The sequence below is a fragment of the Falco rusticolus genome, chromosome Z (genome assembly GCF_015220075.1).
Source record: "Falco rusticolus isolate bFalRus1 chromosome Z, bFalRus1.pri, whole genome shotgun sequence".
In the NCBI taxonomy this organism is placed as follows: Eukaryota; Metazoa; Chordata; class Aves; order Falconiformes; family Falconidae; genus Falco; species Falco rusticolus.
Genome location: NC_051210.1, coordinates 47,679,086 through 47,705,625, shown reverse-complemented (window position 1 = coordinate 47,705,625; position 26,540 = coordinate 47,679,086). Strand labels below are relative to the sequence as shown.

At 39.9% G+C, this 26,540-nt stretch overlaps 1 protein-coding gene across 3 annotated transcripts in view; it reads left to right on the top strand.

Annotated features, from left to right (window-relative positions):
* Positions 1 to 25,940, top strand: part of FOCAD (focadhesin) — a 123,373-nt gene extending 97,433 nt beyond the window's left edge. For all 3 annotated transcript variants that reach the window (XM_037372744.1, XM_037372745.1, XM_037372743.1), the window contains exons 29-45: positions 374 to 463; positions 5,882 to 6,029; positions 7,876 to 7,995; positions 8,947 to 9,069; positions 9,836 to 9,913; positions 10,288 to 10,359; positions 10,514 to 10,616; positions 11,759 to 11,839; positions 12,933 to 13,061; positions 15,862 to 15,977; positions 17,233 to 17,493; positions 18,126 to 18,215; positions 19,395 to 19,572; positions 20,996 to 21,093; positions 21,950 to 22,201; positions 23,759 to 23,834; positions 25,315 to 25,940. In XM_037372744.1, coding sequence (XP_037228641.1) covers positions 374 to 463; positions 5,882 to 6,029; positions 7,876 to 7,995; positions 8,947 to 9,069; positions 9,836 to 9,913; positions 10,288 to 10,359; positions 10,514 to 10,616; positions 11,759 to 11,839; positions 12,933 to 13,061; positions 15,862 to 15,977; positions 17,233 to 17,493; positions 18,126 to 18,215; positions 19,395 to 19,572; positions 20,996 to 21,093; positions 21,950 to 22,201; positions 23,759 to 23,834; positions 25,315 to 25,388 — 2,089 coding nt within the window. In that variant the 3' untranslated portion in view covers positions 25,389 to 25,940. The remainder of the gene's footprint in view (positions 1 to 373; positions 464 to 5,881; positions 6,030 to 7,875; positions 7,996 to 8,946; positions 9,070 to 9,835; positions 9,914 to 10,287; positions 10,360 to 10,513; positions 10,617 to 11,758; positions 11,840 to 12,932; positions 13,062 to 15,861; positions 15,978 to 17,232; positions 17,494 to 18,125; positions 18,216 to 19,394; positions 19,573 to 20,995; positions 21,094 to 21,949; positions 22,202 to 23,758; positions 23,835 to 25,314) is intronic.
* Positions 25,941 to 26,540: the final 600 nt, after the last annotated feature.

Sequence of the window (26,540 nt, the reverse complement as noted above, 5' to 3'; positions counted from 1 at the left end):
TATCTTAAAACGTCGTAATTTTCAGTTTATAAATAGTTATAGGTCTAGTAGAGATCATGTTCCATTGGTATCCCCCTCCCCCTGTGAGGTGTGTTTTACAAATCCTAGATGCTGGGTGTTGTAGCAATAATGATTGCCAGTTAAGGTCTGAATATGTTTTTGTTATTTGTATATGAGTATGTTTATATGAATGTGACACAAATGACCAGTCATATAGTTATTGCTTACAGACTAGTATAAGAACCTGCAGCAAGAAGAGAACTCTGTTTACTGGCACATTAAGTCTTAGCAGGTGGTTTAATATCCTGTATGATTTAAAAAGCAGAGCTGTGTTTTGGATGTTTTTGGTTTCTATTTTGATTTGTTTTTGTAGTGACATACCCAGTCAACAGATTAACTTAGTTCTAGTGAAGTCCCTGGATGCGCTGGAAGAGTGCTGCTTTGACACCAGTCTGGAGTACAAGTGAGTTTCCTTCATTACTTATGATACTTAGTTTTATTTTGAACTCCACCTTTTCAATTCATGCTTTTATTCCTTAATTCTACACAGAGAGTGTAAGGGTAGGATAAGGAGCCAGCCTGTTCTGAGTTCTGCCGTAGAACCACTAACCCACACAGGCTGGCAAGGACCTTCAGAAGTCCGCATCCCTCCCAAGACAGACTCGGCCATGGGCTTTGACTTGCCCGAGGCTTTACAGTCAGGGCTTGAAACCCCCAGCACTGGAGGCAGCACATCGTCTCTGGGCCCTGGTGGCACTTCTGGGCTGTCCTTACTTCCATGTGAACATCTGATGATATTTCAGCTTGTGCCCACTGCCTCTCGGCCTCCCACCGTGTAAGAGCCCAGCTTCATCTCCTCCGTCCTTTCCTGTCAGTGCTGGAGATGCTGTTGGGTGCCCCCAAAGCCGTCCCTTCTCACAGATGAGCCAGCTGTGGCCCCACAGCCTCTGCTGTCAGGGCAAGGGCTCCAGCCTTGCTGCCTCAGTAGCATTCCATGAATGCATTCCAGTTTTGTTGCTGTCTGTCCTGCATTCAGAGCAGTATTCCAGGTGTATAAGTGAGCATGGAGTAGAGGCGTGATCCTTCCCCTGGCTCTCATGGCTGTGTCCTTGTCATGTTCTCCACGCTTTGCTGGCCCTCATCACTGCCTGGGTGCATGTCTGGCCCTGCCTTGGCTTGCTGCCTACCAGTGCCCAAGGCTGTCCCCAAGAGCTAATGCCCAGCTCCTCTGGCCCCAGACTGTCTGTTGCCAGGTACAGGACTGAGTTGGTGCTTGTTGAATTTCAGGGTATGCCTGCTGGTTTATTCCTCTGTGTGTTTCTCCCTTCAAAGTGAGTGTCCATAAATGAATATGAATACACACATGCACACACACGCATATATATTAAAAAAAGCCTTCATATATGTACATATATAAGCATATGCATAGGTGCGTATATCTAACACACACATAGGTTTTTCCACACAGTCCCTAGTGCAAGGTGAAAAGAAGCAGTGGCCACCACTGCCACAAGTGAAAACCTTGGGCATGTGTAGAGAACATGACCTTGCTCGCAGGCAGCGGGGAGATACCAGCAATTCTAGGAGCAGGGTTGCTGATCTTACCTGCACCCGTTCAGTAACGAAAGATGTTTCTATAAGTCCTTCCTTGATGCTTTTGAGTGATTACCAAGGTGTTCGGTGAAGTCTAGCTGCTTCTGCGTTGGAGCCTGTTACTGGTATGTGCATGTGTGTGCAATATAGTGCGATCTCGGGGAGCAGCTGCCTCACGTGACTGACTTGTCTGGGAGAGCCAGGCCGTTAGTTTAACAACTGTGGGTGGCATTTTGAATACTGGTTAAAGCAAATATGTTTAAATTAACCAACTGAGGTTATGCTTCAGGTGTCCCAAAGAGAAGAGCAGCCCACCAGCAGGGCAAGAAATTATTGAAAGGTATTGCACAATTGGTGTTGGTAAACCTGGAATAACTGAACAATAAAGCGCATGTATCGTTGCCATTACACCGTGAGCATCACTAGTAGTGTGTCTTCCACAGCAGTCATTTCCCTTCTAGGTCAGGGAAGGTACTGCAGTATCTTGAGTGCCTCAGTGCGGGTACATAGAACTTTTATTTGATTTTGAACATCTGCCCAGTTCCTCCCTGTTGAGAGGAAACAGAGCAGTAATTCCTGTTTGCTTTTTTCCTTCCCTCCTCCAGTGGACCTCCTGAAAAGCTGTGAGGGGTCACAGTTGCAAACCGTTGGGCTGTGAACCTATATGGCTTAGTCAGGATTTGAGCTGCCTCTTGAGTGGTACTGCTTGTTGTGAAACCTATTAGCTGGAGATAAATGCCTCACGGAAAAGCCAAACTAGACTTCTCTGGCAGCGAGGGGTTGCCACGGGAGTACAGGACTAGAGCGAGCGGGTGGCCATGGCTGCAGGGTGGGCAGGCATTTGTGCTCCCGGGCTCATGCTGCCCCCTAGCGGAACGCAGCGGCCCCTGCACCCTGCCCCCAGCCTGCTGCCCCCTGCCCTGCACCCTGCTGGCCCCCTAGACCCTGCCCCCCAGCCTGCAGGCCCCCCGCCCCACATCCTGCTGGCCCCTGGTCCTCCAGCCTGCATGCCCCCTGCCCCACACCCTGCAGGGCCCTGCACCCTACTATGAACCCTTCTGACCCCCTGCACACAGCCCCCCGCGCTCTGCTGGCACCCTGCCTTGCACCCTTCTGTCCCTCTCAATCCTGCCAGCACCCTGCCAGGCCCATGCCCTCCCCTGCACCCTGCCCCACACCCTGCCACCATCCTGCACCCTGCCAGTGCCCTAACTGGACAGCTGTAGGCTTGTGTGATGTGGCATGCCTCCCACTTGCTTTAGAAAATGTGTGTCTACTCAGTAATGCACCTGTGCAGGGTTGTTGAGTAAGTGAGACCTCTTGCACATCGAAGGACGTTATTGAGAAACAGATATTTTTGCTGAAGTTTTGGTTTGGTCTGATCTTCTACCTTGAGTATCTAGGTAAGAAAGTGGTTTATCTATGTGTGTGTTATGCAAACTGGAGGTCACAACCATGCTTCACTGATGACATAAGCCTTGATAGGAGTGTTGGGTTTATATACAATTTTCTTAATTTAGTTAGGAGAATTGTCCTTTAAAATTGGGGCAGGGGGGAAGAGGTAAGAGAAACGAAAACAGAGTTGTTTTCAATAAGCAGTAAGAATATTTCCCTGAGCCACTGCTTTAGTTTGGTGAAAGTCCAGTTATGTTCCGTAAGAATCTCTATGTCAGTATAAATTGCATAAAATACTCTTAAACTGCAGGTTTCCTCTCAGAAAAGGTCACAATAACATTTGCAAATCAGTACAGTTTTATGTTATAACTCCACAGGGAAAAAAAAAAAAAAGTGAAACATACTTTTAAAGGGGGAAGAAGATTTCAGATAGTTAAGCGTGGTAATACAATGTTTCCTCAGTTTTTAGCTGAAACAGAGCTTCACAGATGGCAGAGCCCTAGAAGCTTTGCAGTTACTCTTGATTTTAAATGGAATACACTCATGTTATCGAGAGATCTGTGAGTGGGCCTTAAATCTGCCCTTATATTAGACAGAAAGTGAAATAAGTAGATTATTAAAATGTACTGGTATGCCACTTTTCAGTATGCATGTATATGGAAAATCTGTATGACAGGTGATTTAGACAGTTCTTTAGGCCACAGGTTTTTGTTGTACTTCCTGATTACAGAAGCTATGGAACAACTCTTTTTTTTTTTTTTTTTCCCCAACCCTAATTTATGTGGAGCTTAGGTTGAGTGAACATGTACATTCATGGCTGTTAACTTTTCCAGTTATTCTTGTAGATTATATTAAGTAGATTTTTTTCAGATGAACCTCAGTGTATGGGGGAAAAACAATAAATAAATAATTAAAAGAAAAAAAATCAACGGCAAGGATCCAGTTGTAACAGCACAGCATATGGGTAACAAAGAGCAGTACATACAGTCCCTGTATTGGAAGGTTTTTCTTCTTCCCACCCCCACTCACCCTGCCTTTCTGCTAATAAAGAAGAATGTGTTGAAGATTCAGTTAACTCTAACCTTATGAAAGGTTTGCATGTAAAAAGTTTTTGAGGAAACTAAGGGGCAGTAGATTTTCTGGCTTGCCTTGTTACATTTCCCATGTTGAGGATGAATTCTGCAAGACCTTTGCAGATACAGCTTTTTGTATAAAGTTAGTGCATGGCAGAACTGGGTTGCATCTGTAAGAATAAATATTGGAGAAATATTGAGCAAATGATAAACACTGATACATATTGAGTAACGACGTGGTAAGGAGCAAATTGCTATGAAACTTGAAACACACAGTAGCCTTCCTTTAAATTGCGGTGTGGAGCTGTACTGGGTCTGGCTGAGCCCCATAGCAGCCCTCACAGCTCTGTGCTCATATCAGTAGCTGGAAAGGTGCTCATAACACAACACACCAGTGTTTTGGCTACTGCTGAGCAGCGCTGCACAGCATCAGGGCTGCCTCTCCAACCTCCCCCCACCTTAGGCTGGGCATGGGCCAGATCTTGGGAGGGGACATATCCAGGACAGCTGAACCCAAGTGACTAGTGGGATATTCCATACCGTACGGCATCTGCTCAGATGTAAAAGAGAAAGTACAAGGAAGGGGAGCATTTTTTATTTATGGTGTTTGTCTTCTGGAGCAACTGCTGGCGTGTACTGATCTCTGCTTCCTGGGAAGTGGCCAGACACTGCCTGCTGATGGGAAGTAGAGAACAGTAACACCTTTTGTTTTCCTTTGCTTCTGCACATGAGACTTTTGCTGTTGCTTCATAAAACTGCCTTTATCTTGACCCACAAGTTTCTTTTCATTTTATTTTCTCCCTGCCCTGTTCTGCTGAGGAGGGGAGAGGTAGAGCAGCTTGGTGGGCACCTGGCATCCAGCCAAGGTCAACCCACCACAGGAGCATTAAACCAACTTGCTCTTTATGGAGCTTTTTGCAAGGTCAGTAGCTGTTTGATTTGACTTTAAGACATCTTCAATCACAACTGTCATCAGACTTCTACATCGTTGTCCTGGATTCAGCAGGGATAGAGTTAATTTTCTTCTTGGTAGCTAGTGCAGTGCTGTGTTTTGGCTCTGATGTGAGAACCATGTTGATAGGACACTGATGGTTTTAGTTGTTGCTGGATGGTGTTTGTACTGGGTTGGGGACTTTCCGGTTTCTCAAGCCCTGCCAGTGAGAGGGCTGGAGGGGCATGGGGAATGGGGAGGGGACACTGCCTGGACAGCTGACCCCAGCTGGCCAAAGAGGTATTCCATACCATGGGGCATCATGCTGCATATGTAAACTGAGGGCAGGGGGGGCTGGCCAGGGCTGCTGATCGTTGGGCCAGGCATCGGTCAGCAGGTGGTGAGCGGTTGTGTTGTGTTTTCTTTCCTCCCTTCCCTTTGGATTTCATTCCTTTCCCCTTGTCCCTTCTTTTTGTATTAACTGTTGTTATATTTTACTTTGTCTCAATTATTAAACTGTATCTCAGTCCTTGAGTTTTTACACTCCTTTCTGATTCTCCTCCCCACCCCCCTGGATGAGGGGGGAGTGAGCGAGCAGCTGCGTGGTGCTTAATTACTGCCTAGGATTAAACCACAACGGTAAGATTTACTATTTTAAGTACACACTTTCTTCTTTTGTTCTTCTTTTATCCTGCATCTCCTGAAAAGCATCACCTATGTGTGAAACAAAAACTATTCGTAAAATTGACTGTGGTAAGTAAATATCCACAGGACTAGTTATCAGGCAACACCAAGAGGTCTTTTTGTTCAGCAACACATGTTGAGGTGAAAAGACAGTTCACAGCAGCTGAAGCATACTTAATTCTTTTTCTTTTGTCTTCTCTTTAAGCACTGGATGTATTTTGGGAGTAGGACTTGTTCTTTCATGTATGAGTCACAGTAGCCAAACAGAAATGCGAGTGCATGTTTCCACTCAATTCCGAAAACTCTGCAAATACCTGGACAGCAGTGAGGACCAAAGCAGATGTGTCCAGGAGGTATGACGTATTTTATCAGAAATTTCAAATCTTACTTTTACTTTGCTGCCTCTCTTTAGTAACTATAGACTTTTTACTGAAGCTTTATATCTGTAGTACTGGAATGCTTGGTTTCTATTATTTCTTTCACAATACACAGGAGTTTTATCTGCTGAAGAAAACCATAGTAACAATAATAGAATAACATGTAGGGCTGCTCAAACAGTAAGAAACTGCCTGAAAAAGTAACAGACATCACACTTTGAAGTGCTTCTTTAATTTCTTAATCTTAAGTTGTTGAAAGTTGGGTCATGAGTAACTGTGGGTATGTGTTTGTCTTACGTGTAGTTGTTACGGCTCATCTGATCTATGAGAAAGCAGACAGCAAGTTACCGTCAGAGGGAACGTTAATACTAATACTTGCTCCTTCAATATGCCCTCTGTTTCCTTCTTTGAAAGCTGGTGTCACTAGCTAATGTGAATCTTGCACTTGTGAATGCTGCTATGGCCCCATTTGCTATTCTCATGATCGTAACGATATTTTGAAGTGTGAGCATGAATTTCAATTTAATTTACCAACATATGTCCTGTAAGTTTTGACGTGGTCCATGTACCAAGTGTATAACCTTACTAAGGTAAAACTTGAGAAGTAAAACTGATGAAATTGGAGGATTTTACAACAGAAAACAAGTATTGGAATAAGCAGGTGTCTTGCACAAAAAAAAGCAACCCTGTACCTGATGTATGTTAGCCTGCAACAGCTGAACAGCTGAGTTGCATAATCATGTTTTTTCTAAGGGAGTTAGCAGAGGTTGGTAGTAGTATTCTCTTTCCCCTCTTGGTACTGCTCTGAAAGCTTTTTATTAAAGGTCTTCTTTTATGGAATTTTATTTTTTTAGCAGTACATGTGTGTTGGGGATTAGGTTTTTGCAGTTTATGGCTCATGCATTAAAGTGTCTTGCAGGTATGAAATCATTTATTTCTCCCCAGACATCTCAAAGTGCCTTACTGAACTTAAATTGAGTTCAGTACAGCAACTTCTGAGATGAAAGGCACCATCTGTTTGACATCATGAGATAGTCTGAGATGAGAAGCAAAACCTACCCTTTTCAATTAAAATCTCTGTAAGGAATTGTAAAGATAATTACTTGAGGAAGATTTGGCCAGTACCCTAGGATGAATAATACTAAAGGGATGCACAAGAGGCTTATTCAGAGCTATAAATGGCTGGGATGTAATCCTGTACTCGAGAGGTAACTTTGGCCTGCTGTAGCAAGAGGTACAATCTGAGCATTACTTGGGCCAAGTAAAATTGTTGTCAGTCCTGCACGGTAGGTAGATGCTGTCTGCTTCCCTTATAGTCATGTGTGGTTTTGTTACTTAGCTTCAGTACTAAGGAGGTTAAACGGTGCGCTTCATTTCCTTATTCTCCGTGTCTAAGGCTAAAGAACAGAAAAAGCATCGTGTATCCTTCTGCAAGGACATGAAGCTAGTGTCATGCACTGTGTGGGAGACAGCTCTACTACATGCTCCTTTTCTGGTGTGTGGACCTACTTGTAGCCCTGATGGGATCACAGCATGCTGTGTATGCTCAGATAAATGATGATCGCATACTTCGGTTGAGAGGAGTAACTACATTCAAGATCAGCAGTTTGACCTACATAAAACCAAAAGTACTTCCAAGCTTTAGTTGTATTTGTCAGTGTTAGCATCAGTGAAGAATCTTTCAGAGAGGGGATGAACATCTGAAAGAGTAATTTGAAAACGTCATGGTTTTTTTGTCATGCTGGCACATTGCTCCATGTACACATTGCTACAGTGAATTTGATCAGATACTGGTTAATAGAATTAAATATTGTTTTTTCAGGTACTTGCCTATTCTGTGGCCTGTTCCTGTGTCTCCGCTTTCAGTGTTGGAATCATAGAAGCAGCTGAGGCTGAGGAGGCCATGAACAAGCTACATACCTTAGTGGAAAATAATCAGCAGGTCATACATAATTCAGTGTTTGGGCTTTGCTTCAGTTCTGTTTTTCTCTTGTCTATTTAATATTGGATATTGCTTTACCCAGGCTGTAACTTCAAAAAAATTGTATTGATCTACTTTCAGCATTAACTGACGCTGCCTGTGTTGTGCGTACCGTGTGATTACAGGTGTATAGCAATGGCCAGACAGTGAAATAAAACTGGATTTTATCTGTTTGATTTGGTTTAGAAGGGAAGTTAGTTTTGAGTTCTTTTGGGAATGTTTGAGTTCTCTCTTGAGAACTTTTGAGTTCTTTTGTGTCTTCAGTCCCTGCATTGTGCCAATTTTTGTCTCTTCTATGATGTGTTTCTTTAGATTCTTTTTCTTGGTAGGAAAATACATCTACTGTGCTCTTCTGATTTTTTGTTTTCCCTTAGCCTCCAGACAGTGCATCATAGCCATAGCCACAGCTTCCTACAGGTGTCCGTTTCATTCCTAGTGTCCTAGGGTTATCCTTTAAAAATGCCAAAAATAATCTCCATATTTCCATGTGTGTTCTTTTTTGTTAAATGCTTGCCAGAAAAAAAAAAAAGAAGGGAAAAAAAAAGGTAACCATTTTGAATCAAAGCCTGCTATTGCACTAATCAGCTGTTTAGAATATTTATCTGGAAAATAGAAAGTTAAAAATAAACTACCTTTGCTGCAGCTTTTTATCTTCATATCTGAACGACTGCTCTAAAGTAAAGCCTCCAGAGCAATCTACATGCCAAAGATCAGTATTTAGTCTCAGAAAATCCTGTATCACTTGACGTGAGAAAATACTTGAAATAAGAAAGTGTCCAGTATTTTAGACAAAGACATTACTTCTAATTATTGGGAGATAATAAATATTTAAGTAATGTTTCAAAAATATTTAAAAGAATATAGAATCCTATGGAAGATCTGTTTTTTTAATGTATCTTTTTCACCTTACAGACCCATGGTTTTGCTTTAGCTCTAGGTGCAATAATATATGGATTGTCAGCTTGTGGTCATGGGAAAGCCGAAGACCTGAGTAACAAACTAATACCAGCCTGGATAAAAATCGTGCTTGCAGAGGTAAAGGAGGTTGAATTCATATCCTGTTTTTTTGGGGGTGATTTAAATGAAGAGCAGGAACATACTTTTTCTTACTTCTGCAGGAGTGATTCTAGGAAAAATTAGGACTATCTGAACATGCTGTTTGACCTTTGGAAGCAAAAATACAACTTTGTTGTTTGCTAAAGAAAAAAAAACCTGTTTCTCTTCTGCTTGGGTGATATATGGGAAGTGCTTATCTCCATTAGATCTTAATTTGGACATCTTTTCTAATTTCAAACAATAAGGAGAAAATCTAGGTTATTAAATAAAGGTGCCATGTGAAATTAAGTGCTACTTATCCAAATTAGACTAACAGAATGGTGGTTATAGTGCTTGAGTTGTTATAAGAATTTTAATCTATCTCATTGTAATAAATTTGTGTGTTTGGAATCCAACTCGAAATTTACATGTTAGGATTGCAGCTGAAGGTAAGAATAAAGAAACAGTGTTTCAGAGTTGAGTTGCACTGGCATATTTTGTGGAATGCAGACAGTGCTGGAAGAAAGTGATTTGTTAGGGAGAAATGCATGATGATTTCAGATTGGGAGGGGGAAAGCCTTTAATCACTGAGACAGGGATAAATAATTATCCAGCATGCTGGAGTCTGCCATAAAAAGATTGTTGGGTGTACAAGTTGAGAGGTGTTCAAGTGATAGCAGTCATAGTTTTTTAAGTTGGAAGTGTTTTGTCCTACAGTAGTGTTGTCTCACTGCATTGACTCACTGATGCTGAACTGCACTTCCAGGGTTCTCCAACAATGCAGCGTCTGGCTGCTGTCAATGGACTGGTTGCACTGGTGGGCTCTGAAAGTGTCATGATACAGGTGAGAACAAGCAAGCCAATGGTACCTTTATCTCTTCTAGAAATTTAGGTAGAAGGCAAGGTGGAATGACATCCTCTGCATCCCTATGGATACCAGGGCATTCCATTTATGCAATAATGAGTCATGTTGGGTATGAGCCAAGCAGGATAGTATTACAATATGTAAAATGGAGTCTGTTACATTTTCTCATCATGTGGCCCATGTGCAGTGCCATTGTGGAAAAGTTTACAGTCATGTAGGCTTTCTCTCTTCACTCCCACAGAAAGGCACATGTGCAAATGTAATCTGTCTTTTCAGCACATGTTCTCTGTTCTGTTGTTTCTTTTTTTCCCTTATAAAATTCACATAATTTTATTTTAATTTTTCTCTGGCAGCTGAAATCTGAGAGCATTCAGTCCTCCTATTTCCAAAGTAAGCTGAATGAAGTCATCAGAACCCTTACACAGGTAAGAAGGTAGCATGTGTTTCCTGCTTTGGATGATGCACTAGAATATTGTGATACCTTGAACAAACAGGCCAAATCAGCATAATGTCTGTGTGCAGCTTGAATGAGGCAATGTAGGGAAATTTGTCTTAACTAGTGGTTTATTGTCTCAATAGGTAATCAGTTTTTCGGGGCAGATTGGCCTCCAGACAAATGCAGCAGGACTTTTGGGACGCCTTCATATGTCCTGTTTGTCTTCTACCCAGAACAGGGCGTCCGGTAAGATGCTTTATTATTGCTGCTTAAAGAACATATGGAAGTAGCGCCTAGCTAAGCAGGCAGCAAGGGACACATTAGGTAATACAGGCTAGGCACTGCAGCCCTGTTAAGTGACATGACAGACTTTGACTCAAGAGACCCCATGGTCCTGTGTGCCAGGCCTAAAGTTTGGAACATGAAGCAGGCATCAGTGTGCTGAATATGATCTGCCCCCATCTGCTTTTACTTGCAGTATCAAAAGTAAGGTTCTAAGTTGTTCTGATCAAATTTATATATTATTTCTGTCTGTATTCTTTCATAGAATAAATTGTAAAGAGGTTTTACGTTACATGTGGCGTATGTTTGACATTACCCACTCCATGCCCTGAAAACTGATTAATTTTTGTTTCAGCACTTCCCACAGTATAAAAAAGCCAACTCTTAAAAACTGGTCCATAACAAGAGCAAGCTGATGTTTCAAAAGTATTTTTCTAGAAGTGATCTTCTCTGGTTAGCTGAAGTCAAAAACTAGTGTTGTGTGCCCGTTCAGTGTAGCAGTTAATGCAGAAATTCATATTCTGTTGATATATCATTACCTTCCGGTGTTGTTCCAGTATCTGTTGGTAAAATAAAGGCAGGATTACACCTTGGTTAAATACCAGTAATAGGAGGGAACAAAGTGGACGCTGTTCGCTTCAGTGTGAACCAAATTGGGAGCCAATAATATGAAGTGTAGATAAACAAGATAAAGGTTCTTGCCGTTTCTGCTTTTGTGTAATCTTGGCACACATCCCTGAGGTTAGATAGATGTGGAATGCCTCGGTTGCGTTGAACTTACTAAGCTTTTGAAGCTCTCCCTTTTAAAGCCTGGCTCACCGTGGCTGATACATTTTAAGGAAGTTCTTATCCCTGGCTTTTCATTTGGGCAATTTATTTATTTTTTCAAATCTTGTACCTCTCACCAACACAAATGTTTAGCTTCCCTTAGAAGTGGAAAAGCCAGTGCATCTATCAATAAACTTGTGATCTAAATGCTTCGAGTCACCTACAGAATTAGTTAGCTCAAACATAGCTCAGTTTGGCCTTCGAATTTATGTGGGAGTTGAAGGCTATAATTTCTGCTGACATGTTTTAGTGTATAAACAGTCTTTTTGTCTTTACAGTTCCTCCAGATTTTAGTTACTTGCCTCAAAACAGCTTTATCCGGGCAGCCATTGACTTTGCCATTGAAAGTGGAAAGAAAGGTAAGAAGATCAAACTGCATAAAGGGAAATTTGTTATGACAATAAAAGGTCACCCTAATAACCTGCTTTTATTTGCAAAGAGAATTTTCTAAATACTAAATAGAATTTCACTGATGTGGAATATTTAATCTCTAAACAAAAAATTGAGTAACACTTGACACAATAAGGTAGAATTGTGTAGTTAGGGCTTTAATTTTCTCCACTGAATTTCTATGACTTTTTAAACCCTTTCCCCTTCCCTCTGTGTCTGTGAGATGATGTGTCCTCCCTGTGGGAATGAAAGTGAAATCACTTTAGGTTTTAGCATGTATCCTCAGGAATACACCATTATCAGGCAAACTTTATGCTGCCCCTTATTTCAGTGGTCCTAGGTTTAGATTCTCTGTAACAGAGTGGGATTCAACTGTGTTACTGCTATGTGTGATAAATGCAAAGGAACCTGAAGAAAGTATGCTCTTACATGAGGAGTTATTAGTGAAAGAGAGCTGTCTTTGAGTACAGTTTTAAGGGAGATAAAGCAGAAGAGATTATTCCTGTGTGGAGCTAAGTGAGCTCACTGCTGTCCCATGAAGCAGGCTTTGCTTTCAATGGAGGTAAAAATTGGCCATGATGGCTTGCCTCCCACAAGGACTTTCACCGAGTTAACTCCTTGTGTTTAAGTAACACAGTATGTAGCAAAGGTTAGCATCTGTCTGACAATTCTTGTGGCCAGCACCTACAGGATGGGGAGGGAGAGCAGTGTCAGAAAACTTTGCTGTTCTCCTACTAATGAACACAAAAATACTACCCTACTAGATGAGGAAAATCTCTAATTAACTCATAAATCGGTTCAAGGAGAAGGAACCAAAAAGTTTCTATTTATCAGTAACAAAAAGCTTTTTTTGATAGGACATTAATGTTAACAACACGTGTTGATTACAAACAAGAGATAGCTAATTCTCAGGTACAAAAAGAAGTAACAGTAGTTTTAATAATGCTTTTCAGTTCTTCACTATAGATCGGTCTTCAGTGCAGTGTTTGCATTTTTTTCCTGAGCTCTTTAGCCAAATGTGTGTGTATAACATTCAGACTTAGATTGATTCTTCTGTTGTAGGCCCTGAATCCGTTCCAGCTGAGTTGGTGAAAGTAGCACTGGCACCTATTGCCTTAGTTGGAGAAAGCCATCAGTACCCACCTGTAAACTGGGCATCCATTCTTTCTCCTTTGATGAGGCTAAGCTTTGGTAAGAGTAACACTTTTCTATTCAATCGTCTGTACTTGTTACAAGACTTATTTACTAACACAGCTTCCACAGACTTTAGAGCCCACTTCAGGGCTTGAAATTATTGCGGGGATTGATATGTTTACTGTGCTTTTAAGACCAACTTTTTAATGTTTTCAAGCATGTATTTGTGATCACCATGTGGAAACAGTTTGTTTTCACTCAGGAAAAGACTAGAGAAGGTCAGAGCTAAGAAGTTTGGAGCAGTATTGGAAGTTCCCTAAAACACTGGTGAAATTGGCCAATTTTTTCATTTGAACTATTTACAGTAAGAAAAGCCCATCATGAAACTCAACTAATTGTATCTTATTTTCAGTACTCACTAAATGCTGATCCAGTGCCTGTGTCAGAGGCTGCAGGCAGCTTACGAGTTTGAACTGGTCTGTAGTTCATATAGCTATCACTGGTCTGACAGACACTTTCTACTAAATTACACTGGGTGACAGAGAAGAGCATATCCCTTTTTCCATCATGATCCTGATTTTGTCAATGCGCTTAAGAGTATTTTTTTCATGCTGGAGAAAAGCTTAGATCCTGAAATATTATGTCAGGCAGCTTGTATAGTATTTTCTACTCATGATATCTCATGGTGCCTGTTTTGGTTGACTTAAATGTCTGAGTTTCAAACTAATTCCTTAAAAACCCCAACAAACTACTGCACCAAGTTCTGTATTCCCTTGTTTGATTCTACTGAGGTTTTTTTCTCCTGATTTATCTAACTGATTACTGTTCTTGCGGATTCTTTTACAGCTGGTTTGGGTAAGTGCTATTGCATTTAAATTGATGGGCTGTAGAGCCCAGATACGGGAGGTAGTTATTTCTTTCTGGTGTTTATTTTACTTACACAGACTGCTTATATAAGCACTTAGAAATCATTGCACTGTCCTGTGAGGAACAGCTGCTTGCTAGATGCAGAAAGATTTGGCTACATATTAAATATTTTTGATTATACTTGAGCTGCAACTTCTGTTTTACTTGGTATTCTTGCAATTGATTGTAAAGTCTTTCAAAAGAATAAGTGAAAGAATTTCCTATACCGAGCTTTGCAGTCTATGCAGATGCAAACATGCGCAACCTTATGAATAGCTGAAATTTGTTAAATGTATGGGGACTTTTTTTATTCCTATTTTTCACGTGGGAGTCTTACTTTCGTAAATCAGGGGAATTCCAGAGGAAACAGTACATTGATTTTGTGGCTATATTTTCATTGACAGCATCGTAGTCTCTACTTTTATACATAATTTGTCTTGACTGTCCCTCTGTAGTGTTGTGGAAGTTGCACACTCTTCTCTAGATTATATATACATACATACAAAAATAGGTCTTGCTGTATGCTAACGAGCAGTATTCATGTTGTACTAGAAAGTATGATGCAGAACAGTTGTATTATGTCCACCTAACAGTCCACCTAGAAATGTGACACTCTAACACACTTTTTCTGGAACAGCTATAGCATTAATACTTTTATGAAAATTAGACTGTGTGCTCAGTTCTCTGAGATTCTTTAGATCACTGTAACCCTTTCTGAGAATTCATGACTGTTTTTATGAACTCTAAATGTTTCACAAATTCTGCTGTGAAGGTTTGTTCATCTGTAAGCATATTGAAGACAACAGATTGCTTTCCCATCTTACAAGGTTTATTGCAGCATGGTTGAGCAGAAACCATATAACATGATTGAAGTTGTACCAGCTATTCAATAGTGCTCCGAAGTCAAGTGCCATAGGCAAATCATAATCTGTGTCTTAGCAGTCCAAGCTAGTGAGAGAATTTTTTAATTGGTTACCAAAGTTTCCTGTTAGAATTTCACCCTTTCAGAGACTTGCAAATGACTTAGCTTCTCGTATAAGATATTTTAATTCAAGGGGCCTGATTGTAGACTCTTAAATCTTTGCTTTGTTCATACACTGATGTTAGTGAACTTTATAAAAGTCATGCTATGTAGATTCTCACTTTCATTACTGAAGGAACATTTTAACTTGCAAAGCACTCTTAAGTTTTTTGCTGACGTTTCCCAGTAATGTGTTTTCTAATGGGTCAGATGCTAGTATAATACTTAAATTGTTTGTCCTGATATTGCTGTAGCAATCATGAGCTATGTGGAAGCCATGCCATTGCTCAAAGTACCTCTTCAACATATTTGTGACTGGTTACTCTATTAAGAAACAGACTGTAACAGTCATTTAAGGAGGCTTTAAAGAGAAACCAGTAAGGAGATGTTGTAACCATTATATCTCTATGCACAGTAAGGTCTTGCCACATGTTAACCTGGAGACTGCTGCAAGCAAGCACCCACGGCAACAAGAGTGACTGGTCTCTGTTCTGTGACATACTGTATGAACATGGGATACATGGAAGAGTAGAAACATGTGAACAAATGCTTATTACTTCTACATGTAGCAAGAAGGAATATTGACTCATTTCTCCTTCTGCAGATTAAATTTTGATAAAAAGAAGAAAAATCTTCTCTTTATTTGGCAATGAGTTTTTTATTTATTACTTTTCTTACTATTCCCATGTTTTTATTCTTGAGTGAATTGAAATGAACTTAGACAAATCCTGAGATTTCTTGCTGAAAGTGCATGATATGTGAAGACTTCTAACATGTATGTGTTAAAAGCTTCATGCAGCATCTCTAGAAAAGCAAATTTTAATGCCATGCTCTAGTAGAACAATAACCCTCCTTAATTTTATGAGTTGAGAACAAATTCAAAGTGACAATGATTTCTTCATAATTTTTGTTTGTTTTCTTTTGCTTTAGGTGATGAGGTAAAACATCTCTGCCTTCAATTGGCTGTGACACAGGCGCAGTCATCTCAAAATGCAGCAGTGCTTTTGGGGATGTGGGTGGCACCGCCCCTTGTCTACACTGTCAGTGTACGTATGTCAGAAAATTTGTGGGACCTCATCACCTCTTTCCCACAAGGTTCCTCAGTGATGATGCTTAGGATATCTCAACAGAAAAGGATTGCTGAAATTCAAGGCAAACAAGAACTGCTATGTTGGTGTTGCTTAAATTGGTTAAGACCTTTTCCCTCTCTCTTGTTTCATGCTATATCTCTAATAACTTAGAGGTGTAAGAAGGATGGCATGTAGGGAGAAAAAGTATCTTTTATTATACCAGCTGGTAATCTTAGAACCAAGCCCAACCGATCTGTCCAAAAGTTTGCCTGCTTCTTGCAGCAATGTCTCTTGATCTAGTGACATGTTACTTCTTGAAAACCTTGCCTTAATTCTGTAGATAGTCAATAGACTAACGTATAGTATAATCAGATTTGGGCTTATCCTCCAGTCCAGTGGAGTTCTTCTTACAGAGGTACAATATGGACTCCGTGATACATTATGTAAAACTCCCTGAATCCCACAGTGCACTTGACTGTGCAGTTCTGTCAGCTTAGACAAGTTGAGGAGCTGGTTCCTGACAATTCTCAGAAAATCCATTGTGGATATCTGTGATCTTTTCCAGTTCTTCAAGGGGTATTTTTTTGTCTTGTAATTCTGAATTTGTTAGTCTTCACAGATACACAATTTTAAGGTGCATAATTGGTAAGGTACCAAAAAAAGAAAAATTTTAGTTAAGATTTTATTTCTGAGAACAAGTTTCTCACTGAAGTGGGGGTTTGAGGTCACAAAATGAGCTCAACCACAGGGTGCGTAAGCTTTGGATTCCTTCAAGGTAGTTACTGATTCTTCCTCACTAGCTAGCAATGTTAGTGGTGCTAGGAGTACCATGCTTGTATCCTTGGCTGTGTTGTCAGTCAGTATGCTTTATGTAGAAATACAGTGCGCACCATATGGGGAAATGACAATTGTCCTGTCAGTACAGAGACACAATATCTAGGGCTCATTGAAAGAAAGTCCCTCAATTTTTAAGGAAAATAGAATATTGACATGTTTGAACTGGTTTTAACGCCAATTTAATTGAACCGTTTTAATTAACATTGCTTTTAATGCAAGCAATTCGTCAAAAGAGGGTAGAAGAATTGAGAAGTATTTCTGACCTTGAGTGATTTCTTATGTGATGTTTGAACGACTTTTTTATAAAAGTATTTTATAATAATATCATTTATAACAACAGTTGAAGGTCTGAAGAGCTAAAATCTGAAACTAAGCAAAATTTTTTGCTTTTCAGATGAAAACCCAGAAGTATCTTTTCATGTCCCTGCCCCTGTGGATGAAACATGTTGCAGAAGACAAACTACAGTTTTTTACAGAAGTGTTTCTGATACAACAATTTGAAGTGAAGAACCGCACAAAAACCCCAGAAATTTGCCAGTGTGTTTTACAGGGGCTCTTGCAGGCAATGAAACTTCCAGACCCTGCCCAGTACTGCTGGAGCTTTCTGTGCCAGGCTGTGGAGAAAATATTTGAGCTTCTACCGAATGAGGTTCAGGTAAGGAATAAGTATGATGTGTATGAGCATTGTAGCTGGACATTTTTACTGATGGTAAGTCCCATCTTTTTGCACTGACCTATCAGATTTGAAACATGAAGTAGATGTAAAATTTTTACTGATAGTAGTTAAGATGCTTCTGTAATTTCAATTTGAGTTATTTTCAGATATTCTTCAGAAAATGACTAAGTTGTGAAACCAGTTTAATGTACACTTTTCCCTCATAAATGATTTGGTAATGGAAGAACACAGTATTAGTACTGAAATAAATGTTATTGAAACAGAAGCAGAGAACAATCAGAAGGATGGCGGGGTTTCCCCCACAGAGGATTCAGCTTCTCACAGTGATTTAAATAAACTATCTAGCTACAGAAAGCATCTCCAAGAAAAGGTACTTTTCCATCAAAAATAAACTGTCTGAAAGTTTTCATATACCATTATTCCTTAATTAATTAAGTACATTGAAGTCCCCAGCAAATACAGAATTTCTAAAATAGAATAAGTAAGATGAGGCTAGAGACTAGATTAAATATTCTTCATGATCATTAACAAAATTCCTGGACTTACCAGTTTTAATTCTGAAGAAACCTGGAAGTATACATCTAAACACACATTTACTTTTCTGTTTCCAGAGAGGTGAACTGGAGATGTATATTGATGTAGGAAATTGTATCTCAGAAATGGCTGATTCAGAGATTGATCGCATTGTCCAGATCTCTAAGGTAATGATGTTTCACTTCTGGTCTTTTTTCACAAAATCCCATGAAACAAGCATGTCTTACTGTTTTTCTTGTCACCAACGTGTTTTAGCTCACTGGGAGCATCAATTGTTTTATCTGCCATGCAAGTTAAGAGTGTTCTGGCTCTAATTTTCAGGCAGCAGAGAGAAACAAAAGTGATAAGACCCCATATCCAGAGTTTTCTCAAGGCAGCTGAAATAATGATTATTTCACCTGGGAGCTTTGAAATGGAGAGTCTTAAGTAGCTTGTTCGAGTTCAAGCAGGCAGGGGTCTGTTAGCAGAACAGGAGTGGTGTTAGATCTTCTGAATCCCAGACCAATGATGCAAACAGCAGACCATAGTCCTCTTAGGTTAGCATAACCACTTACTTGAAACAGAGCGTGAGTGCATCCCAATGACCATCTGTGCTTGAACTGGTGGATCCTCACTTCTGTTAAAAATGTGAAATACTCTGAACCACCTTTCATTCTTGACTTAGTGCTGTATTTGCATTCACATTCAGAACGTTTCCTGGTGGACAAGATGGCTAAGGATGACAATGGAATAGAAAGCTTGCAGCTTCTGGCTCGCCAGTGGAATCAATTAGCCGTGGAATTCTTAGCAGCTGAAATGCTAAGGAAATGACCTGTCTGGAAGGACTTAGGGGTTTCAGATCAGGTTATTATGAACAAACGTCTGTGACATAAAACCACGTTGTTCTGTGTACAAGCAGATTCACTAGAGAGTCAAGTGTTTAGATAAGTTAGGGAGGCTGAACTGTCATTTCCTTCCATCAGTTGAGTTCTTATTTCCACGCTGGAAAATGCCATTTAAGAAAACCTTTTTTTTTTTTGTCACTGCATTGAATCTCTCTTGCAAGAAGACTTAGTCTCCAGAACTGTCAAGCTGGGTAATTTCAGTTTAAAGGGGAATGTAAAATTTAAAGCAACATGAAATCAGTCAATCTGTACTGAGTTGCCCTTCACTGGACTGTTTATAAGCATGTAAAATGAAAGTAATATGTACAGTCATCTGTTTCATAATTTGTTTCAAAGGAAAATCAGCCTGCCAGATAATCAAATAATTTCTCCCCTTCTTTTATAAAAAAAGGAATGCAGCATCTACTGTTCCCACAAGAAATGTATGTTTTAATTTAATATGTTTTTTAATTGCATTTGCAGAACAACATAGAGAAGGTCACATTCACGAAAGTGTATTTAATTTCTCAAGGCAGACTGCCTCTGATGAACTTCAGTGATGTGATTAATACTGTGGCAGGATATCACCAGAAAGAAAGTATTTTGTGGATGCTCTTGCATAGTTTCTATCATGCTCGTATTGTGAGCCACGAAAACACAGGTAAGGCCAGGCTTAAAGAATAATCAACAACAAAGTCAACAGGTATTGATGAATCTACGTGGATTCTTTTAAAATAATTTTAAGACTGTTTAAGCCAAGTGTTTCCAAATTTTTCTATATTAGAAACTACTCAATCTTCAGAATGTTTCTGCTCTTCAAAAATTTCTATCAAACATTAATTTTACATTTTTATCCAATTCTTTATGTTTCTGTGGATCAGCTACAAGTCATTTATCTCAGTCAGGTGGTTTACAGACCAGAGTTTTGATTAGATCTGTATCTCCTAGTCTTTTTAGACTTTCAGTGTAAGGTAGTTTTAGAAATGTACATAGCACATCACAGGCCAGTAACAGTGCAACTCTGCTAACCTTCAAATCTAGTATCTGACTTGGACTTACTGATATGTGACACGGTAGGTAGGGTCGTGTTCCCATGAGGCTGGTTGAACCAAGGAGATAGCTTGCTTTTCTGAGGTCCTTGCACTGAATTAACACAGGAAATGAATTGCCCTTCTGCCTCTTCATAACCATACCAAATAGTTATCTGGTGGGTTAATGAGTTGGGCTGGCTCAGCGAAGGGTTTTTGATAAAGCACTGGAGCTGATGCCAAGAGAAGTAGCAGAATCGCACAGGAAGATAGAGGAGGAAGGATCTTTGGCTGCCAATGTTCACAAAACAACTTCAGAGTGTTGTATTTCTTGATGCCTTAGCTGCCAGCTGTGCCTGAAGAGCTTCAAAGAGTAGTGAGTTTTGAATGAGTGAAGTGAGACTATTTTGGATAAAAGGGGAGGCCACATGAAAGGAGGCACATCTAAAGATTAAAAGCAAATGATAGTGTATGAAGTGACATAGTCTTGAAGGTGAAGCTGTTTATTGGTTTGTGGGCAGTAGAACAGATTTTGGACAGCAGAATCTGAATGAAATGTGTTCCATCCTTGGGTTGAGGGCTGATTCTGTTTGCATGCCTTGACTGTATTTCAGTGATCCTCTCTGCACCGTAGGATGATTTTCACAGCACTCCCCACATTCTTGCTCATCCATCATGCAGTGATATATATCAGTGCTGGACTTAGATGAAGTACTGGGGCAAAAACTTCAAGAAGGCTTTAGGATTCTGTAGCAGTCATATATGCAGACTGGGTTAGTGAGACCTGCAGGCTGCCATGAAGTGACATAACTTTCAATCAACATTTCTTTTCCTGTGTGTTCATTGTGTTGCTTGCATTATAAGAAGCTTCCATACTGTTTAAAAGCCTATATGCCTTCTGTCAGTGGCAACCGTGAATCAAATGTGATAGTAGTATTGGTAAGCATCGTCCTTCCACAGTCAGTGTTTTGTTGCTATAGTGATTTGCCTGTGCTTGCTTTTTAATTAAAAATGGCACATTCTAGTATTTTATGTGAGTCAATGTTCTTCTTCTAGGAGTGCTGAAAAGAATGGACTGGCTGCTAAACCTGATGGGCTACATCAAAAATTTAGCATACAAGTCAACACCCTTAGAAAAAGTTGACCTTAAAGAGGTACATGCTATGAAAATAATTTGTAGCTTTCAGGAAAAAAGGAGGTTTTGATGTATTTCACATTCTTCTTCAGCAATAAGTATTATTCCTCATGCTTTCGTATTTTAGAATATTGTCATCTTACTTCCATAGGGAAATTCTTCTCAACTTTTGTGAATGTATGTGTATTTAAAACTCTTACTTTAATATAACCATGATGTTTAAATTATGATAGAAGCTAAAAGTAATTAAAGGAAATCATTGATTCAGATGTACTGTATTTAGAACAATTAGAAGAAAAAAATGAATTCACCAGTAAAACTGTCTAAGCAGGTCAAAACTGTGCAGGTGCTGTTTCTAAGAGGGTTTGGACAGTTTTAGGAAACTGGTATTGTTCATTGTTATGAACTTAAACTCACCTGTTTAAGTCTGGTTGAGGACATAAAATACACTACTGCTCAGATCAGAAAGGCATTCATTATATTGCTGCAGTATTTCCCAACCATTTGTAGCACCACAAGGGTGAACCATCTCTAATTTCCCTCAACACTCAGCTTGCTGTAAAGAAGCTATATCCCCATTTTAAATGAAATGTGGATCAGCCTTAATCTAAAGGATGATTTTAGAAGAGTGTTGTTTTGCTTTTCTTTCTGTAGACAATTTAGTTGGATGTGGAGTTTAAAAAAAGGCTTATGCTGCCTCAGAGCATAAAAGAATATATTTTCAGTTCTTGCACTTCGAATGTTAGCTGAATTTTCAGATGATTGTTTTGAAGAGAAAGCCACGATCTGGATTTTTCTTTTTTTTTTTAGTTGTTTTTCCCCTCCTTCTGTATTATTCATTTAATTAAGTGTATTTTTACCTTTTTCCTGTTTAGTACATAGATTTCCTACTGTGGCTGTTTGCAGCTTCTGTAGTGGCCTGGGCTGACCATGGTGCACCATTACTGCTTGGCCTCAGTGCTAACTGGTCACCATGGAAGAACCAAACAATATCGCCGGAATTATCTGAAGATCACATTGGCAATGACCCTGCTGACAAGCTTGCTGTGCAAGAGACTCTCACTCTCCTTCCAAGCAGCATTTCCCTTTTGCTGGCTAAAGAGCCTTGGAAAGAAGAATCACAGAAGGTAAAATTACACGTAGTGGTGCACATTTTCCAAGAGTCAGAAAGCACCCCATTTTTAGTAATTATCTGAAGTCTTAGGTGGAGCAGTTATTTGCTCTATATCTATTGCATCTGACTTGTGATCTTAGGTTTCTTTATTTGTAATCAGGTATGAATGTAGTTTCTCAAGTACAATGTGAGAGTTGCAAAGAGAACTGCAGTGTTAGGAGTCAAAGTGTTAAGAAGGTACAGCTAGGAGAGGAGAGCTGGCAGGTGCTGGTAGCAAGTCAGTCTTCTAAAACACCGAAAGACAGATCCTCTGGTTGAACATCAGCACAGTGGCAGTTTAGGGAAATCGAAGGTATTCTGTGTAGCTTGTAGTGTGTCATTTATTTTCAAGTAATGTTTTCAAGTTGAAAATAAGTGTGGAAAATTGTGCCTAATTTGATAAGCCTATGGTGGGTTGCTTGTGGTTGAGATATGTGGAAGTACTATTATAAACCTGTAGCTTAATAGTTAGCTGTTTTGTGCAAACCAGAATCTGTTAAGGACTGGTTCCTGTACACCCCTACGCTCAGAGTTACCTCTGAAGTCAGAATTCAGAATGTGGGAGGAATGCAGGAGTGTGCTTTTAATATGCAAATGCCTGCAGGAGCGGGCTGTAAATTAGGACCATGCTGGCAATCAGTTAGCTGAGGGGAATGTGCTCGAGCTTGTAGGTCATGAACCCTGGGAGGACAAGGAGTGTGAATAGACTCAACAATTAACATGATGAGTCATGCTGAGAGAGCATAGGGGAGTGGGGGACGGATGGTGCCAAGGATGGCCCCAGGAAAGGTAACACCTTGCTGTTAATTGATGGTAGTTAACCACCAATCGGGGATTGCCTAGTATGCAATGCTTAGCTTCAAGAACCAATCTGTTTAAAACGTGCAGCTTCAAGAACCAATCTGTTTAAAACGTGCAGCTTCAAGAACCAATCTGTTTAAAACGTGCAGCTTCTGAAAGTGTATATAAACTCATGCTTCTGTATCCCGCCTGTCCGTCGCAGCAAATGCCTAATTAGGCTTTAGGGAAGAAATTAAGGGTATGCCCTGAAAATCATCCTGGTTAAGTTTGAAATACCACATTGTCCTCCAGGCACCCTGTGCTGCTAGGAAACAGTGAAAAATGGGGGAGGTCAAAAGAGGGACAAAGGCAGTAGGAGTTCTGAAGGATTTGCAGTAAAACATTTGGGCAAGTGACTGATAAGAAAGAATTGTATTAGTAAATTAAAGGCATGAACAGACAAGACAGAGGGAAGCTATTTACTTACTGTGCCTTCTTTGTTACAAAGGATTATTGAGGTAGTGAGCAAGGGGGGTTTCAGATCCAGCTGTGAGAGAAATTGCTCTGACAGTGAGATGTACTGTAGGGCGCTTGGATAGCTTGGGCAGAAGCTTGATGCGCCACTGCCTCTGACTAGATAACTATGCGTTTAACAGCAGTCAGATGTTACCTGTCAAGCTGAAAAGGATTTGTGGCATTCTGATACGGAGGCTCTTTTAATTCAGATTTTCCTTTGTATTTCTATGTTTAGTTTATTGACTGGCTGGTCAGTATGATGGAAAGTCCTAAGGAAGCATTATCAAAATCTTCTGCAGACCTGCTGAAAGGTATGATATTTTTAATGGGTTCCTTGTTTTTCCATAACTGTCAGTACTGATCAAAATCTAGTTGTTGAAAGGACTGAGATGAATCTGTACTGTTAGCATATGTAGGAGAGCTACATTTTGTCTTTAAGGAAACCTTTACAGGTAAGAACACCTTCTTAGTATTTGCTGTCTCATCTGCTAACTTATGGTGTGTTGCTGAAGACCCGAAGTACCTAAAGGTACATCTGGTCCTACAAGTGTATTTCAATGATAGATCTGCCAATTATTTTTGAAGTTACCCTTACAAATAAAATGCAACATCCTATTTGGACACCCTCCAGTACTAGAATCACATAACAATTTATTCAGGTGCAACTGAAGACTGAACTGTAGGGAAGGGATTGAAGACAGATAGTGACAGCCTAGTAATGTGGTCTGACAAGAGGGTAGAGGAATGACGGTTGCTGAAAATATGTATGAAAAGAAATATGGGAAGTACATGATATTTTGAATTATGGTAGTGGTATGTGGCCCTAGCATGCACCCTATTGCTCACCTAGATACGTAGGATTGTGAATGCGATCTGTGCAAGTCATTTTAAAGAGGACACCACAAATATTCTCAAGCGAACTGAGTGTGCTTGTGCTTCCTTCCATTAACACAAAGCACTTCCCTTGAATCACTTGATTTGTTGGACCTAAACATGACTTCTTGAAATACGAAGTTTTTTGTATCAGTAGAATATTTAGCCTTTTTTGGAGGGCCTGCAGTCTTTAGTCTCTGATAAATTTCAAAATTCCCATGTTGTGTCTGTGGAACTCCACCAGAAACAATGCTAACGGCTGTTGGAGTCTCTCCTCTGTACATCAGAGGGTCCTGATATACACTATATCCTCAGTATGCCCTGATTGAGATAAGTCATTGTTTCCCTGGAACTTTCCCTTGTTTTTTTTATTTTAAATAGTAGAACACAAAATTTGCTTCTGGATGACTAGAAGGTGACTGGTTTGATTACTGGGTTTTGCCTAAATGCATGATGCTTTCAAATTGAATTAAGCAATCAGTAGATTGCATTTCCAATCAGTGAATTGCAGAGAGGACTCGAAACATTGTACTTCGTGCTTCTGACCTTTCCTGTGCCTCCTGTCTCTTGCATCATTGCTCACTGAATTCAAATTTCCTGCAGCGTTGGTTGATATATGTCACTTCAAAGTGATGGTCTAGTTAGCAGATGTGATAGGATTTCTGTGGGAGACATACCATAAAGCAGATGAAAGGCCTAGTACAACATCCCATTTCCGTGTAGAGACTAGTGTATGTTATGAACAGCAGAAGTAGTATCAGGCACTCCCAGGCTAGGAAGTGAAAAATTCATAAAAAGAGTTAGTAAAAGGAGAACTGAATGTATACATGTATATAGCTAAATGACTAGGAAGAAGACTTTCACATCCTTTCCAGTCTGGACTGCACAAATTCATGTCATTTCTCCTTGTCTTTACAGTTACACTTCTGGCCTTGAGATCTCTGGCAGAGTTCAAGAAGAAAGCAGTGTGGACTAAAGCTTATGGATGGTAGCTGCATGCCGTATCTTACTCAATGAAGAAAACTGTTCATACTTGAAAAGCCTAATATTAACACTCAGGCATCAAGAAGACCAATTTCAAAGAGGTTTCTTATCAGAAGGCTTATGAGAAGATCTGTAAAATGAAAAACAGCATTTTATTTTTCATTGATGGGAGTGGTGTTCTTTCACAAGCTGCCTAGCATGGTTTGCACTGAGCTGAAACTAAATGAGAAATACACATTTAGTTCTTTCAGTTGAGTTCCTTTAGTGACACCTGGAAGCCTCAAAAGCTGGAGTGAAATATTCCTTTAACTCATGTAAGCTTTTTAAGAATGGGTGAAAAAAAAACTTTGCAAAATTTGTTTGGATGTAGCCTATTTACTAAAGTATGCTTTAGTGTAACAGATGTATGAACGAGCTTTTAGTTTTTAACTGATCAACCTTTTTTAGTAATAACGCAATGCTGTTGTGCAGTAGTGAAAACACGTTGAAGGTATATAATGTGAGCAGGGTTTCTGAAAGGGGTGGTATGCTTGTCAATTTTGCAATGGCTTTTATCATGATGATTGAAATAACTCAATTATTCTAATGGCTGCAATGTCCTCAGCTCCGGGACAGTTGCAGTTTTCTTTCCACTTAAAACTGTTCTTGTCTCCTTTATCCTCTTTTTCATGTAAGGATAGTTTTTCCCTGCCTCTAGGCAAAAGGGACAATACAGCAATTCTTTTCGACCTTTGCCATCTTAAATAGATTAGCCCCCAACATTTTCCTTATTTAATAATCTTCTCTTTCTGAAGGAATAGAGAACACTTCCACTTTGCGGTCTTGCTAAGACAGACGTTAAAAGGGGCTTTGGTTTAGCAATCCTCCTCGCTAGAGTAGAGACAAAAATTAACAGAATATAATTGCTTGGGCACTGATCCCTAATGTCTTTCAGAGCAGTACTAGTGAGAGCGTTGTTGATTTTGACCAGCTTACATGAAACGTTATCACACTGCATCTAGAAACTACACCCCAATGGAGGAATTCTTAGACTTAGACTTTTACACATCTTTTTGCGTGTGTATCAGCATTTTAATTCAGACTAAAAGTTTGTCTTTTTTCAAAGGGAATCTCTGGGTAATGCCCACATGCTGTGTTTTAGTTTGCATTGTGGAGCAGTA